Consider the following 18,627-nt stretch of genomic DNA (forward strand, 5'->3'; position numbering starts at 1 on the left):
GTACAAGACTGCAAAAGGGAACAACAGTTCAACCATAGGAAATACAGTATGAATCGACTACATAGTTGCATTTTACACATCGCATACAAATCCTAATACATGATGATATACACTCAAATTTGAAGAAAAACAGTTAGGGGGTGGGGAGGGGGAAAGAAGGGGGGTGAGGGAGAAACAGCATATCTATATATGAAATGATTGTGAAATATTGTGCAATCATAAGAGAGAACAGATCGAACATGATAAATCATCTATTCACGCATCAAGTGCGAAAATAACTGGCGCCTAAACATGTTAACAGAAAGAGCATTTCAAATTTGTAGGAGTAATGAGTTCCAGAGAGACGCTACCGAGAAGGCTAAGCTTGAGTTGTATAAGTCTAGGCGTGGGATAGGAGGGATCAGGTTCTGTGACCCATACCTTTTTGTGGCGTGTTTAAAATGCGATCGTACATATTCAGGAACATTATCATTTATTACTTTATAGGACATTAGGGATCTTTAACTTTTCATCTGTGGACATATTCGACTCGTGCAGAATACGTTTTGCAGCAGGCGATAACGAGTAACTAGTCTTTTTAAATGAATATCGCTGCAGTAATCCCAAAGTGTTGAAGCAAACTTCCCATGAGGCATTATGTGTGCGGAATAAAACAACTTGAGTGCTTCCGAATCTGCGTAGTGCCTTAATTTAGACAACATGTACAAATTCTTAAATACTAGTTTTTAAATATTACTTAAGTGAGTTTGTCATTTCAATTCCTGATCAACTGTAACACCCAATAATTGATGCTCCTGAACTTGTTGCACTTAAGTTAAACCAAGCGACAAACGTACCTGTAAAGGTCTTAACTGGTGTTTTCTTATAGTCACCATACATTTTGTTTTCGAGTTACACCACTCTGTTATTTTATCTTGACTTGTTTGAAGAGAAGAGTTGATTGATTCCGGAGATGTATGACTGGTGTGAACAGATGAATCATTCGCAAAAAAACTCACATCTTACTTTCCATCGGACACATGAAGAGGGAAATCATTTATTTAAATACAGAACAATATAGGCCCTAAAAGAGACCATTGAGGCACGCCACTTATGACAAACTAGAGAGAGGGCCAGAAAGAGAGAGAGAGAGAGAGAAAGAGAGAGAGAGAGAGAGAGAGAGAGAAAGAGAGAGAGAGAGAAAGGACCTAAATGCTATTGTAGCTATTGGAGCTGGAGCCATTCCAGAATCTTTGGCTTAAGAGCCTCCACAGTCGTACAAAGCAGACAATAGGAACTACGACTTAATGCTTTGTCGTTGAGGAAGATGATACTTGACATTTGCAAATAGTAACAGTCTTTAATTCACGAGCAGTATAATATTGTAACATCATGGATTATTGCTAAGATGCTATACATTTATATTACTGCAAAACAAAACAGTGCGTCTGTGAATGTGTATTTGTGTGTGCGTGTGTGTGTGTGTGTGTGTGTGTGTGTGTGACTCGTGTGTGTGGGGGGAGTATGTGTGTGTGTGTGTGTATGTGTGTGTGTGTGTGTAGGTGTGAGTGTGTGTGTGTGTGTGTCTTCACGTCTGTCTGTCTTCCTGTACAATAATGACGTCAATCAATCGCCATTGAATGTTACTATGCACTTGATGACAATAATGCTTTCATCATCACTAATCATATAACAAAGACAAAGTTTTTGTCTTGCTATCTCCAACTGGCTGCCACTCATTTTAGAACAGTGCAAAGGCTGTCACCGGGCATCGTTATAGCAACAGTTGTTATTCAATCAGCTACCTTGCTATTATTTTCACACTCTTCCTCTGACATTTTATTAAAAGAAAGCAACAAATAGTGTAAATAACAGCTTGGTTTAATCTTAACTGGCAAACACAGTTATTGGTTAAAACTGTCTGGTGAGTTATTGTTCTCAATGTTTATTCCAAATCTGGTAGCGCATTCCCCTTCATACCATGATCCTTGCTAGCATGCTGTGAGTTGAAGAAACAGTGCCAGTCGCAGTTGTACGTCACGGTTTGACCCAAATGAGCTGGGACGTGCACCGTGACATCGCGCATAGACGACCCCAGTCCTCGTCGTCATACACTGGCTTGGAGGTCTGAACATAGACAACAATCTTCCTCTCCAAGCCCTGGACAAACCGGCTGCCAGCTGCAATGACGTGGTCAGGTCCTGCCATGGTAGCTACATCTTTGACACCAAGAGCGTCGCCTGTTTCTAGAACTGTGACCGGTATGCCTTCATCTCTCAAACCTCGTACGAAGCCGCTGGCTGGGTTGGTCACGTTACGTGAAGCGTCATGCTCATCGTCACGGAAGAAAGAGTCCCAGGAAAGTACGAAGACATCCCTGTAGCGCGGCGGTTGTGGCTTTCTTCCTTGACATCGACCTGTCATCAAAAACATACAACACATACATTCGTTATAATAGCATATTGATATGACGTCTTCTACAAACTGTTATGGAAATAATGGGAACACCACTCTGAAGGTAATACCTGGCAGAGGTCACATGTACAATTTAATACAAAATGTGTTTGGTAGTTTCATGGAATTGCTACACACTCACACATGCGAATATGGTACCTTATTTGCATAAACCAAAACTCTTTAAATCTGAGCACATTTTTAGAATGAACATGACATGTCTATTTGTTTTGGATTAGCTAATTATAAAGAATACAATACAATACAATATAAAACGCCGGATATGACGCCTCCAAACAAAGTCTGGAGATATCGTCTGGAAGATTTGTATGTAAAGTTTCATGAAGATCTGTCAAGTACTGTCATGGGAATCACTCTACACACACACACACACACACACACACACACACACACACACACACACACGCACACGCACACACACACACACACACACACACACACACACACACTGGAAGCTCACCCGTGTTTCCAACGTGCAAGGTATCAAGGATTCTTGCGACCTCGTTTCCGCATGCTTCACATTCATACGTTTCCTGTTGTGGATTATGTCCTTCGCCACGATGAGTCACTTCTTGAACAGGCGGACCATCAGCAGGCAGCGGAGCTAAGGATTCTTCATAACCCTGGACATTTTTTCTCTCTCCTAGAGCGCGGTGCTGAGCCACGTGACAAGTGACTGATGGGGGTGTCCTCAGGCCAGTTCTCAGCACAGCCTCCGTCAGCAATGGTGGTCTCAATGTGTGGTACATGGAGGCAGCCCAGAGGTGTAACCCTGGCCCCACACGCTGGCTGAGCTTGGTGCAAAACTCGGCAAAGTGAGTTTCGCTGTTACTGAAACAAAAGAAAGAGCTTTAGAAATACATAATAAAAACTCTGTTGGTGGATATTTGCACTGTATTTTAGCTCATCAGATACAACATTGCGTTGAATTTCTTGGCTACTTTTCATTTTTAGGCAAATTATTAACTTCTGAATTCACTGCATTTAGATGAGGTATATGGTAGCATATTGTAACGTATCAGAATAATTCCAGTGTAGAACGTGTTTTTAACATTATTATTATTATTATGGTGAGCTTATATAGCGCAAACCACAATTAACTGTGCTCTCCGCGCTTTACATATTAATTTCTGCCGTTTGAAATGGATTTGTTTACAGACAGACAGACAAACAGACATTTTTTACACACAATATATAACGCATTCACACCGACCAGCAAACTTCAAGCCTATTAGGCGAGCATTCAACATGCATTCATGAAAATATATGATGTTACTCACTCGATATAATCATCACAAGCTTCGTCCACGATGACAAAGACTTCACCTGGTACTGACTGACTGAGTTCTTTCAAAGCTTTGTTGAGCTCCATCGGAAGATCATACATGTGAAGGTGAATCAGGTGTTTATCTGCTTGTTCCGCCATTTCCCTCAGCTGATGAGCGATCATGTGCGACGCCGCCATGTTGCCCTCCCGTGTACTCACGACATGCACAGGTTTTCTTTTGTTCTGAATCCAGTCTATTGCTTTCATAATCAGAACAAGGGATTTTCCTGTACCAGGAGGACCACAGACGAACACCAGAGGAGACAACTCGTTCTGCAACACGTTCCGCTGAGCAGCAAGCAGTACAATGTCAGCTGGGGCGAATCTGTTTGCTGTCTCTGCGACCCCTTCCCCTGGCAGACGGAGATCGGAGCATTGGGCTTTTGCCAGGCCGCGCACTTTTGAACATTGCGCAGCGACTGTGGTTGTTGGCCCTCCAAACCTGGAACGGTTTACAGGCGGAACATGTCAGACAAGTGAAAGATTAAGAGTAAACCCTGCGAGATTATCAAGATTTTTGGACAAGTCCTAGAAGTATCTCTCTTTTGTTTTTACCCAAAATCATTAATTTTTTAAACATCGTCACGCATCTAACACAACATGACACAGTCGAGTTGCATCCACCCAACCAGCCCCCCTCCCCTCCACACATACGCACACATACATAGACAAACGTACCGTGACACAAGGTCCACATAAGTATCATCCGTCATGGAAGGGTCTTTCCCGTCTCTTTCAGCACACTCTCGCCACCACTGGGCGGGGTTGCTCACATCATCGTGTGTAAGACACAGGGTGGTGGGGTCTGTGGTTGGACTGACCAGCAGGCAGTCACGTAGATCCTGACATAGGAGAAAACAAACACATACAATATACAGTTTTTACTGCAGTTGATTTTCTAACCTTCACTGAGAGAGGCACATCTAAAGTCTCCTCGTATCACTTGCTCACAATATTTGGCAAAGTACGGTTCCCCCTATACCCCCATCCCATCCCACCAGTATTGATTTGGACTGCTTTTAAAAGGTGTCTTGGAGACATTTTAAAGTGTGTTCACAAAAGAGAGACCATCCAAATGTGGTGGAGCGCATGCGGGTGTTGCAATAAAAAAAAAACGAGAGGGAGAGAATACACAAACAATAACAGTTCGATGAATGCATTGAATGATGTTCTCTGTCTTCTTTTATTGCATAACACTCACGCACACAATCACCAAGCATTTAAAATAACAGTTAAAAATAGGTTCGTCAGACTAATGCTACTTTTCAATAAACATTTTCAACACTTAGTCTGAAAAAGGTGGAAACACATACTCCGCACTCAACTCAGAAGTAGCTTGAGGCAAATCTCTACAACGAAAAAGTTCTGTTGCCACAACACTATAAAGTCACTGGTGTACGTGTGCTCTAAAACACGCTATTAAACACGGTAGTAAAACACTACCTAGAACTAACACGCTATGCTAAACATACACGCTATCCCACCAAGAGTCCGCTCGGCTGGGAAAACAAAAAGTAAAAACAAAGTCAGTAATTACCGAAGCGACAATTCATATCAAAGTATCATCTCACACAGTCATCAACACCACAATTACAATCATTCAAGTTCCAGTATTACATCATGCATGTTTGGTTTTCTCAATCTTATCGTTGGCCTTCTCTTCTGTTGTTAATTACACATCATTTTATTACAGCTGTCAATTTCCAGACAAAACAACAGACCATTTAGCCAAATCCAATATTGGTCCGAGAGGGGACCAACTTTCTGTGCTTGCTGAGATCTAATTCCAACACATTTACATGACTAAAGAACAATCAAATTATTGTGCCAATTCCAAAGAAGGTGTACCGATAACAAAAGGTCTATTCTCACCTGGTCTACATCATCTCTGTACACGAAACACTCCCTGGTTCACAACAGCATTCGGTTCCAGGACATCCAGCCAACACACACTCCATCACTCCAATTGGTACACACCAACACACACTTTTTCACTTCACAAATGCATCACAAATGCATAATTCATCCAAAGGCCGGCAAGGCTTGACATGTTTTTCTCTGCCAGTCCAGGCCACAAGTGCGCGTTTGTTTCAACCTTGGCCGAGTTCATTACAACTTTTACTCATTTTAGTCGGGAAAAGGGGAAGGGGGGAGAGGGTCCTACATGACGCTGCTTGATTATGCGTCGCCACCCCAAACATTCTTTTATCAATACGATCTAAACTAATTTAACTTATTAAGAACAAAACTAAGCATTCCCCATTCAGGAATATTCAAACAAATGCATAGTCTGTGTGTTTTCATTCAAACCGAACACGCAGACGTAACCGATAGACACAAGCTGACACCCCTGTCTGTAAAATGACGAAACCCTGAAACCTACGTCATACCGACGTCATACCTACGATAACAGCCTACGACGCAATACAGGCGCTAGAAATTATAATTCTATTGACACAGTCACACAATGTCAATACAGATTTCTCTCACTCACCACATTCTCCCCAACTTAGCATGACTTCTCCTGAAGGCATGTCTTGGAAACAAAAACATGATGTTAAAACCTAACCATCAAAGAAGTTTCAACAACCAATCAAAACTCAAATTGGGCTAACCTATATCTTCAGCCGTCGCAAGTCTCAGTCACAAAAGCTAATCCTGAGTAACACATTTCGAACCTACACGTCAACCACTATTTAAAGATGCATTGACTGTACCGAAACTATTACCACATTTCGAACCTACATGTCAACCACTATTTAAAGATGCATTGACTGTACCGAAACTATTAACACATTTCGAACCTACATGTCAACCACTATTTAAAGATGCATTGACTGTACCGAAACTGTTAACACATTTCGAACCTACATGTCAACCACTATTCAAAGATGCATTGACTGTAGTTTCAATTACCTTCACAATGCTAACAAAGACTTCGACATGTTGACGATACAGATCAGGAGGTGGGGGGGGGGGGGGATTCTCATTGAATAACAAAAGGAAATAATCCAAGTTAATATAGTTTCGAAAAATAACAACTGTTACTCTAAACATTGAGGCAGAGAACAACAATAAAACTAGAACTAGCCAAACCACAGAGACCTTTCTGAAAGTACTACTATCCATCACTTGTGTTCTTATACCGCTTAACAGTCCAGCCTTTTACAGTACCGACACTGTACATACAAGTCACAGCGACCAACTTACAGGTTCATACTCTCCAGACCTGCAGACCAACTCCTAGTCCTCAAATGTCGAGTGCTATTTAAAGCTAAACAACATGCACCAAGGGCGGGCAAAACAGGCTGATTAATACTACCCTCAAAATATATCCTCATGCTCAGTTATCTCTTGGTGATGGCATTAACACAATTTTAAAATGTCTAAAAAAATGTAAACAACAAAGTAAACCTTAGAACATATTTACAGGAATCCTAAGTCGTCTCTTACGACATGCCTGGATCCGCAATAGGTCTATTCTTTACCCAACCTACAGTCGTCTATCTACCAATACAGACTGCACTGTTGAGCCACCCGTACCTATATGGCTCCCTCGACAAAAATAACCTACACTAAACAATAGGCAAAACAGAACAGCTGCTCCCCAACTTTACTTGAACCCACTCCCTAAGAATCCAATAATGTTTCCATGATCCGAAGGAACCGAGGGAGTACGTCAACTGCACGCGAATGCACTGTGCGGGGTTCCTTGTACAAGTTAGTATATAAAATTTAATAATATGTAGATATATCCTTCCCTCCCAATATGTTCAATATGTTTGATATTTTTGATATTTGATATTTCAACAATTAAACGTTGCTCACCATGTTTGCTTAAAACAAATTAACTAGCAACGCATAACCCAAGCCCCAGACTTCGCATGGTTAACGTTTCAGGGCGATCCCGGTGAGAAGACACTGTGGGGTTGCTCATAGAGCGGTTGGAATGTTCTCGTAAATTGTTTTTAAGCTCAAACCGGATGTCAACGATCGAGTGCCGGAAGTTGCTGCTTGATAGGTGTCGAAGGTAGACACGTGCTTTACTTCACATCGGCGTCGGTTCGGGACTTTAAGGGACGTAGGACCCACAAAAGATGCAAACAAAATGCTATTTTGGGGGTTGAATATATTGTCCAGCCTGTAGACGAGATGAGGTCAATATGCGAGAAGCACGTACGCCGAGCTGCCAACCGCGAATGGAACAGTAGATTGTATCATTTAGTTCGATGCAGGTTTTTCGATTCAAAATGTTCTCACACAAGCACACACACACACACACACACGCACACGCACACGCACACGCACACACACACACACACACACACACACGCGCGCGCGCGCGCGCGCGAACACAGACACATCGCATACATACATCAGAGACACCTAGCAAAACCGGCCTGATCCTCCCTATGACCACTCGTCAGTCGTGATTTAAAATGAGGTTTAAAAGCAGAGTTACATGAAAGCAAATATATAATCCTTTTTACATTTAGTCAAGTTTTGACTAAATGTTTTAACATAGAGGGGGAATCGAGACGAGGGTCGTAGTGTGTGTGTGTGTGTGTGTGTGTGTGTGTGTGTGTGTGTGTGTGTGTGTGTATCTGTGTGTCTGTCTGTCTGTCTGTCTGTCTGTCTGTCTGTCTGTCTGTCTGTCTGTGCGTGTGTGTGTGTGTGTAGAGCGATTCAGACTAAACTACTAGACCGATCTTTATGAAATTTGACATGAGAGTTCCTGGGAATGATATCCCCGGACTTTTTTCATGTTTTCGATAAATACCTTTGATGACGTCATATCCGGCTTTTTGTAAAAGTTGAGGCGGCACTGTCACACCCTCATTTTTCAATCAAATTGGTTGAAACTTTCGCCAATAAATTTTCGAAGAAGGACGGACTTTGGTATTGCATTTTAGCTTGGTGGCTAGAAAACTAATGAATGAGTTTGGTCATTAAAAATCGGAAACTTGTAATTACATTTTTATTTTTTATTAAACGATCCAAATTTAATGTCATCTTATTATTCGTCATTTTCTGATTCCAAAAACATATACATATGTTATATTTGGATTACAAACAAGCTCTGAAAATTAAAAATATGAAAATTATGATTGAAATTAATTTTCCGAAATCGATTTAAAAACAATTTTATCTTATTCCTTGTTGGTCACTGATTCAAAAAACATATAGATATGATATGTTTGGATTAAAAACAAACTCAGTAAGCTAAAAAGAATAGACATACAAAAAAGCGTGTTATCCTGCTCAGCGCGACCACTACCGCACTATTCTGCATGGCTTGTCGATTTTACTGCCTTTGCCACGAGCGGTGGACTGACGAAACTACGAGTATGTGGTCTTGGTGAAAAAAGCAGTGCGTTCAGTTTCATTCTGTGAGCTTGACTAAATGTTGTTATTTCGCCTTACGCGACTTGTTTTTTTTCCTTAGGAAATCGAAACGAAATATATTTAACAAAATGTTTAGTGAGTAACATACAATTAGCACCATTTGAACTTTGTGTAGACTGTATTTAACTATCTAAACTTCACACACAAAATTTTGCGATAAATGTTGCACTCAAATTCAGGCAATAATCTCCGTTTCATTTTATTCAAACCTTATAATTATGTCAGTTAAGGCCGTGCACTTGACTATCTGGATCACCTTTTGGATTACAGATGTATTTACAGGGATCACGTGACCGCTGCTCAAATAACAATACCTTCGAAATCGATCTGACAAAAAACAGAAGGGACCCACTAAAAATCGACGAAAAATAGAAAGTTTGAATGAAATGACAGGGTAATCCCAGCAAAGCTGTAGGTATCCCACGAACGCTAAACTGTTATCGACAAGGGACATTTTTGATGACCCGGCTGCTGCACCGGCACCAAAAAAACGGCGATTCAGCGCGGTATCTGACAGTGATGTCACCAAACTGCTGAAGGACAGCGAAAACAAAAACACGATGAAAAAAACCGATTCGGATGTGCGCCTTCTTCGGAAGTTTATTAATGAACAATGTCTCGACATGTATTTCTCTCTCTCTCGACTGTACACAGAGATAAGAACAGCCTCGCTTTCACCTAGATCCTGCCTAAAAACAATGTTCAGACCTCATGTTCAGACTCGGCGTAATAATACCGAAAGGACTACTTTTTAGCGGTCAAGTTCAGTCGTCCGCATACTCGAAAGTGAAAAAAAGATGAAACGTTTTGCTACAGTATCGGAGGATGAACTGTCGAAGAAGAAAAAGAATCTCGTGCCAACCACTACGCAGAAGACCATCCGAGTTGTCCAGAAGAAGTTCTGAAACACGTCACGTTCCAAATCAAAAGACGACATTCTATTCTCTTACGTCACTATTCTTGGTTTACGGTACCATTCGGCGGCTTTGCTACGAGTATGCCATAGTCTTGGTTGGCCGAGACCTTGAGGTGGAATGCGAGTGATTAGGTTTGTTGATTTTGCTCGGAGAAGTGGTCCGTGTTCAAGCAAGTTTCTTTCTTCTTTGAAAACAAAAACCCTAAGACCAGTGAATGTCGAGATATATATGTTAATTGGATCTGTGATCCAAACATGCCTTTTGGTCAATCTCGATGGCAGTTTATTCCACTCGCCCTACGGGCTTGTGGAATAAACTTCCATCTCGATTGACCAAAAGCCATGTTTGGATCACAGATCCAATTAACGTATAATATCCAGACTTTCAAAACACCGATCTGAGCGACATTGACCATGAACAAAACTGTAAGCATACTGTTTTAGTTAACTTCTTATTTCGTCGCTCAGGATTTCGAATCAGGATTTTGTTGTCGGGATTGATCTAAGCGGTTGCCGATGAAGAGTACTAGAGCTGTGCGCCTTGAATCACTGTCTGTCTTGATCGCTCTCTCTCTCTCACCGCTTCGGCCAACTCATAATCTTCACTCAGCACTTTTCACCCCAGCAGATTATGTGTATTCTTTGTTGTTTTCTTTATTTCTTCAATGTTAAAATGTATACATGTAGATCGTTAGCTAAACGTGAGTTCGACTTTTAATACCCTCACAAGTAAAGTTTGTGTCAGAATCGAGGGGACTATTTGAATGACGCGCATTTGACACTCTGAGTGATTAGGCTGAAATGAAATTGCCTACAAGATGTCGTCTGCATTACTGTATGTTCGACCCGTGTTGTTCGTTGTATAAATAACTTAAACAATGACGACAACTTGTTGATTACTGGAAAATAAACCCTCGTGGGTATTTGCAGCCGCTTGGTAATTCACTCGTGTGCTCCGCACACTCGTGAATTACCAAGCAGCTGCAAATACCCACTCGTGGTTTTTTTTCCAGTAATCAACTCGTGGTCATTGTTCAAGCTCTATATAACCTGCTTCCTGCAACTATGGTAACCGGGGATGTATTGCATGGGGAACATGAGATTTATTTCCAAGGTGCTTGTGAATGAAAACTCGTGAAAATGATGACAATGAGTGTTGTTTTCGTGTTTGTTATATGTAACGAAAGCTTACTCTTTGTGTGTGTCTGAGCCTGATATCCCAGCCAGCACGCTCAGATGTGCCCATTTAGGCAACCCATATGGGACTCATGCTGGAAGCGCAAATGGTATTGGTGTGGGTCTGATCTGTGCAATACACATGCTCCGGACATGTGGCCCACTTTGGGCGTCGGTGAAATTGAACACTCCTCTTGCTAGGATAGACTTATTTAAGTATAGTCTTGTTTACTCAGGTAACAGCCTCTACACTACCCGTCAAGCAAAAGTACACAAATACATTTAGCTGTAGATCTTTGTGATGCGGCCAGGTTTTAAAACCTGTCTGCAAGTTTGCTTTTGCGAATTTTATTTTGAGGGGTGTCCTAGGTCTCTGGCACACGGCATAAACACTAGTTTATGAACAATAAAACTCTTTACTTCATACGGTAGGGGAATGAATTGCCTTTCTGGCAATATACTTGGTTTTTATATAACTGGCCGCATCACAACGATCTACAGCTAAATATATCTGTGTGCTGTTTTATGACGGGTAGTGTAGAACGCTCTTCCGAACGCCCTGTGGCAATCAACCAACACGAATTCTTTTAGAACCAAATATATATTCTATGTAATGAACTTTATGAAACTATAAACTTGATTGGTATGTTCCCTTCAGATACAGTTGTTCATTATTTGTAAGGTGTCGGGCCGCAGGTCCAACAAGCCATCGGGCCGATTAACATCGGACCGGATGCGTGCCGCCATAGTACAGGTGTTCGGCCGCCTGTCGGCCGCCTCGTTGCCTCTTTGCAAAAGTTAGTCGGGCCAACACCCGCGTCGTATCTTTTGACGTCACCTGCCCGACTTTTTGAAGGGTGTTCGGCCGACTATCGGCCGCTAATGTCTTGCTGGCTGGGTGCAGCTACAGATACAGCAGTATGTACCACCACCCCCCCCCCCCAAGTGTAACAGTGCAAAATTCACTTACAGCTACAGCTACAGCAGTATAACCCCCCCTCCCCCCAGTGTTACAGTGGAAAACAAACCTACAGATACAGCAGTGTGTACAACCCCCCCCCCCCCCCCCCCCAGTGTAACAGTGCAAAACAAATCACCAGCTAGAGATACAGCAGTATGTAGAACACCCCGCCCCTACCGCCCTCACTGTAACAGTACAAAACACACCTACAGCTACAGATACAGCCGTATACACCCCCCCCCCCCCCTCAGTATTACAGTATAAAACACACCTACAGCAACAGATTCAGCAGTATATACTTCTTCTTCTTCTTCTGCGTTTGTGGGCTGAAACTCCCACGTACACTCGTGTTTTTTGCACGAGTGGAATTTTACGTGTATGACCGTTTTTTACCCCGCCATATAGGCAGCCATACGCCGTTTTCGGAGGAAGCGTGCAGGGTATTTTCGTGTTTCTACAACCCACCGAACTCTGACATGGATTACAGGATCTTTTTCGTGCGCACTTGGTCTTGTGCTTGCGTGTACACACGGGGGTGTTCGGACACCGAGCAGAGTCTGCACACAAAGTTGACTCTGAGAAATAAATCTCTCGCCGAACGTGGGGACGAACTCACGCTGACAGCGGCCAACTGGATACAAATCCAGCGCGCTACCGACTGAGCTACATCCCCGCCCCTAGCAGTATATACAACCCCCCAAGTGTAACAGTGCACAAATTACTTACAGCTACAGCTACAGCAGTATGTACACCTCCTCTCCCCCTTAGTAACAGTGCAAAACACACCTACAGCTACAGCAGTATGTACAACCCCCAACCCCCCCCCCCCCCCACCACTGTAACAGTACAAAACTCATTTACAGCTACAGATTCAGAATTATGTACATCCCCCTCCCCCCGCTGCCACCACTGTAACAGTACCAAACATACCTACAGCTTCAGATACAGCAGTATGTACAACACTCAACCGCCTTCCCCCGTGTAGAGTGCAAAACACACCTAGACCTACAGATACAGCAGTATGTACAACCCCCCCCCCACCCCCCCCCCCCCCCCTGTGTGCAAAACACACCTACAGCTACATATACAGCAGTATGTTCAACCCCCCCCCCCTCCCCGCCTACTGTAACAGTACACAACACACCTACAGCTACATCAGTATGTACAAACCGCCCCCCCCCCCCCCAAGTGTAACAGTACAAAACACGCCTACAGCTACAGATAGATCAGTATGTACACACCCCCCCCCCCCCCAAGTGTTACAATGCAATACCTACAGCTACAGATACATCAGTATGTACACCCCACCCCCCAAGTGTAACAGTGCAAACCACACTTACAGCTACAGATTCAGCAGTATGTACTCCACCCCCCCCCCCCCCCCCCCCCGTGTAACAGTGCAAAAATCACTAACAGCTACAGCAGTATACCCCCTCCCCGTACAGCTACAGCAGTATAAACAAGAAGGGCAAAGCCCATACGACTCACATGCTTGACCTTGACCTTTACATGACCTTGGCCTTCAGGGTCAAGGTCAAATAACTAAACCTAGCAATGACATCATACACTAAGAACTGCTTTACACATTTTTCCTACCAAAATACATGTGACCTTGACCCAAGGTCAAGGTCATCCAAGGTCATGCAACACAAAGCTGTTAATTCAAGACATAGGAAGTACAATGGTGCTTATTAGCGAGCTTTAGATTGACCAACGAAACTTAGTTCGAAGCGATCCCTTTAGTTTCCGGTTATGCAATCGGGAAATCCCTGCGAACTTTTCTTCGCGCCTGCGGTTCTGAGGCGGTAGCACCTTTAGAAGCAGACGAAATGTTTGTCGTGCTCATCCAAACCAATGGCTAAAACATTGGATAGTGTTCGTGTGTTGCACCACACTTTGAATTGTTGGGTGTGACGAAAACTCGTGGTGACGATTTTAAACCATGTTGGGTCACGCATGGTCCAATCTTACATGGTCCAATCTTACATGGTCCAACCTTACATGGTCCAACCTTACATGGTCCAATCTTACATGGTCCAATATTACATGGTCCAATAATATATATATGGACCATGTAAGATTGGACCATGTAAGGTTGGACCATGTAAGGTTGGACCATGTAAGATTGGACCATGTAATATTGGACCATGTAAGATTGGACCATGTAAGGTTGGACCATGCAAGATTGGACCATGTAAGATTGGACCATGTATGGTTGGACCATGTAAGGTTGGACCATGTAAGATTGGACCAATCTTACATGGTCCAATATTACATGGTCCAACCTTACATGGTCCAATCTTACATGGTCCAATATTACATGGTCCAACCTTACATGGTCCAATCTTACATGGTCCAATATTACATGGTCCAATATTACATGGTCCAATATTATATATATGGACCATGTAAGATTGGACCATGTAAGATTGGACCATGTAAGATTGGACCATGTAAGATTGGCCCATGTAAGGTTGGACCATGTAATATTGGACCATGTAAGATTGGACCATGTAAGATTGGACCATGTAAGATTGGACCATGTAAGGTTGGACCATGTAAGATTGGACCATGTAAGGTTGGACCATGTATGGTTGGACCATGTAAGGTTGGACCATGTAAGGTTGGACCATGTAAGGTTGGACCATGCAAGATTGGACCATGCAAGATTGGACCATGCAAGATTGGACCATGTAAGATTGGACCATGTAAGGTTGGACCATGTAAGGTTGGACCATGTAAGATTGGACCATGTAAGGTTGGACCATGTAAGGTTGGACCATGTAAGATTGGACCATGCAAGATTGGACCATGCAAGATTGGACCATGTAAGGTTGGACCATGTAAGATTGGACCATGTAAGATTGGACCATGTAAGGTTGGACCATGTAAGGTTGGACCATGTAAGGTTGGACCATGTAAGATTGGACCATGCAAGATTGGACCATGCAAGATTGGACCATGTAAGGTTGGACCATGTAAGATTGGACCATGTAAGATTGGACCATGTAGGTTTGGACCATGTAAGGTTGGACCATGTAAGATTGGACCATGTAAGGTTGGACCATGTAAGATTGGACCATGCAAGATTGGACCATGTAAGATTGGACCATGTAAGGTTGGACCATGTAAGATTGGACCATGTAAGATTGGACCATGTAAGGTTGGACCATGTAAGATTGGACCATGTAAGGTTGGACCATGTAAGGTTGGACCATGTAAGATTGGACCATGCAAGATTGGACCATGCAAGATTGGACCATGTAAGATTGGACCATGTAAGATTGGACCATGTAAGATTGGACCATGTAGGTTTGGACCATGTAAGGTTGGACCATGTAAGATTGGACCATGTAAGATTGGTGTGCATCAGTGCAAAACACACCACCAGCTACAGATGGATCAGTACGTACCCTCCCCCCCCCCAAGTGTTACAATGCAATACACACACCTACAGCTACAGATACATCAGTATACATACACCCCACCCCCCAAGTGTAACAGTGCAAACCACACTTAAAGCTACAGATTCAGCAGTATCATGAGTATGTACTCCACCCCCCCCCCCCCCCCCCCCCCCCCACTGTACAGGACAAAACACCTACATCTACATCTACAGATACAGCAGTATGTACTCCCCCCCCCCCCCCACTGTATAACAGCAAAACAAACATTAAAGAAAAAAAAAAAATCACTTACTCGCTGGATCCGTCGGTTGTCCTCGAGTTGACGTTAACAGCTTGAACACACCTGTAGGTTTCCATCCGTCCTTGGCTACACAATTTTAACTTGTCAACTATCACCGCCACCACGTGGCACTGGGACCAGCACTCAGATTGAGATCCCGAGGCGACATTCGTCTCGGATAACATATCATCAATGTGCTGTCCAACATTCGCAAGAATGTCTCTTCTTTCGATATTAACTTGAACTAAGAAAACAAATAAACTTCGCTCACGCGGGAAAGTAGCAGCTAGCCGGCCATGTTCACACTCAATCTTGTTTGTACCGTAAGGAAAGCTATTAGAGTATTTCAAGTATATATGATGGCGTATTTTTAAAATGTAAAACTCATGGTTTGAGCTCATGCTGTATTTGATTGCAAATATACAAACAAAACTTACAATTAATTATCCTACTCCTATGTGAAAAAGTCAACAAATATGAATAATTTAGTTTCGCATTTGCAGAGTCATGTCACGCCGTTCCCGACGCTTGAACAGGGGACGTAACAAATGCTAAAATAATGATAATAAATTCAAGTTGTTATCTCCCGTAACTCTGCATATTTTTATCGACAGCAACATTGCGTCGGGCCGATGTCGGGGTTTATTACGTACATTTGCGGAGTTTTACACACAGTCAAAACGATATCGGCGCGACAACGGACGTCGACACACGACATTTGACGACGTCACCCGACTGAAATCGTCAGTCGGCCGACGAAAGCTTGCTAGCTGGGAAGCAGAGCTCAAGGGTTTTTGTTATGAACAACTGTGTCATCAATAGTTTGTCTGAATTAAAAGACAAGGGTCACGCCGACTTCAACTAGGTGCATTATTTGTTTCTTTTTCAGGTTTGACAAGAAAAACCAAGACAGAATTCCAAAGCTGCTGAGTGATATTGTGTTCGGAGTTGGCCCTCGTCAGTGTATCGGGAAGCGACTGGCTTTGTATGAAGCCAAAATGGCTGTTGTTTCCGTCCTCAGACACTTCCGGTTCGTCAAGATCAAGGAGACACCGGTAAGGCCACGTAAACTGTGCAAGCAAATTATTGCACCCCAACAAAAACATTCATTCCCGTGTCATTTCAATCAATCTTTATATGCCATTAAAGGCCCTGCACTTGGCTATCTGCCACACTTTTCGGATCACAGATTTCTGTTATAGGTATCACGTGACCGCCGTCGAAGTATAAGGGTAACCCCAAAATAAAAGTTTCGAAGTAATCCATTAAGTCATTGCTGAAATACAGCGCTTTTTTTTTGTCATGGTACCCCTCAAAATGGACGCAAACAAATCTCGTGTTCTACTGCTCGTGCGCTCCACACCTGCATCAGTAGAAATGACATGGCACAATTGATACGCAAGATAGCAAAACAAAACAACCTGTTCTGGATTGATGACTGATTTTGCTTTCTTCTTTGTATGTAAAAGTTGTCAGGTTGTGCCTATTCTGAATTTTTGTCGATTTTTTAATTGGTACCTCACGTTTTTGTCTTCGATACCTATAACAGAAATCTGTGATCCGAAAAGTGTGGCCGATAGCCAAGTGGAGGGCCTTTAATGGCATATAAAGTTTGAATGAAATAATACGGGAATTAATGTTTTAGTTGGGGTACGCGCAGGGGCATACGTGTTAAATGTACTTGTGCGTTTGTTAGTTGGTTGGTTGTTTTTCATGTCCATTCAACCTATTTGGCTATATGTTCGAGACCTATTAGATTGTGTATCCTTTCTCAGTTTACGTTTGCGAGTCGAATGTAATATTTGAGAGATACACGATCACTTTTTTGTTTCAGGAAACGATCAGATTGGCAGCCGATACGATGTGCACTTCTGATAAACCCATTCTGATTGGTTGTCAACGACGTCACTAACAGACAAACATAAATTATTTATAGCATGCCTTCTAATTATTAGTTAAAAGCGCTTTGTGCTTGTGACCGACCAATCCCGGCCGCCATGGATTTGTACTTTTGAATTTTGACTGAATCACTTTCCTTTTTTGTTAATTCTGTTTTGAGCTGGATCATTTTCAAGCAACCTGTAAGTCAGATCAAAGCACCACTGCTTGGTTGTTTCGTAGTGCTCTATGATATAAATGACCAACCAATCCATTAGGGTTTGATACTTTTGAATTTGGAACCACTTTCTATAATTCTGTTTTTTGACTGGAAATGAAAGGGAGTGTTCATGCAAATTACCAACCAATCCATCAGGGTGTGGTACTTTTGAATGTTAAACCACTTTCTGTTCTTCTGTTTTTGAATGGTTCATTTCATGTGTGTGTGTGTGGTTTTTTTTAACACAATCAATACATATATTTACATATTCGTAAAGATGTATCTGTCTTCTGGATTAATCATTTCGTGTTCAACTTCATGTTGTCAACCATGGTTGTGTTACATAAAAACACAAAAACTGACAGACACAATTTGGGTGGCCATATCAGTTTGTTTGGTTACTGGCACAGTCCTTCGCGTGTAAACACTCGAATCTACATCTCAGATCTGTCCAGGCTTTTTGCATGGGATACGACCAACCTTCCACTAACACACATACCAAAAATCAACATCCTGATTGCTTTTCATGCAGAATCACACTTTTTTCGCCATGCGTATGTTTCTTAAGAAGCTGCTGGGAGCTTTTAAGCTTTTAATTCATT

At 42.5% G+C, this 18,627-nt stretch overlaps 1 protein-coding gene and 1 long non-coding RNA gene across 2 annotated transcripts; one reads left to right on the plus strand and one right to left on the minus strand.

Annotated features, from left to right (window-relative positions):
- Positions 1–1,800: 1,800 nt before the first annotated feature.
- LOC138956731 (uncharacterized) lies at positions 1,801–6,180 on the minus strand. The gene is made up of 5 exons (XM_070328011.1): positions 6,172–6,180; positions 4,460–4,623; positions 3,735–4,223; positions 2,915–3,285; positions 1,801–2,396 (listed from the first exon to the last, which is right to left on the minus strand). The coding sequence occupies exons 1-5, from the start codon at positions 6,178–6,180 to the stop codon at positions 2,017–2,019; spliced, it is 1,413 nt and encodes a 470-aa protein (XP_070184112.1). The 3' UTR covers positions 1,801–2,016.
- A 9,755-nt stretch (positions 6,181–15,935) lies between these two features.
- LOC138956732 (uncharacterized) lies at positions 15,936–18,627 on the plus strand. Its single transcript, XR_011452774.1, has 2 exons — positions 15,936–16,982; positions 17,762–18,627. It is a non-coding gene; the product is annotated as an uncharacterized lncRNA (long non-coding RNA).

Source organism: Littorina saxatilis, unplaced genomic scaffold (assembly GCF_037325665.1).
Source record: "Littorina saxatilis isolate snail1 unplaced genomic scaffold, US_GU_Lsax_2.0 scaffold_563, whole genome shotgun sequence".
Classification (NCBI taxonomy): domain Eukaryota; kingdom Metazoa; phylum Mollusca; class Gastropoda; order Littorinimorpha; family Littorinidae; genus Littorina; species Littorina saxatilis.

Bases quoted from the DNA above. Each gene is read 5' to 3' on its own strand.
- LOC138956731 (XM_070328011.1), bottom strand. The intron at 4,224-4,459 runs GTACGTTTGTCT...AAACCGTTCCAG, and splicing joins TATGTGGACCTTGTGTCACG to GTTTGGAGGGCCAACAACCA. The intron at 3,286-3,734 runs GTGAGTAACATC...CTTTTGTTTCAG, and splicing joins GCTTGTGATGATTATATCGA to TAACAGCGAAACTCACTTTG.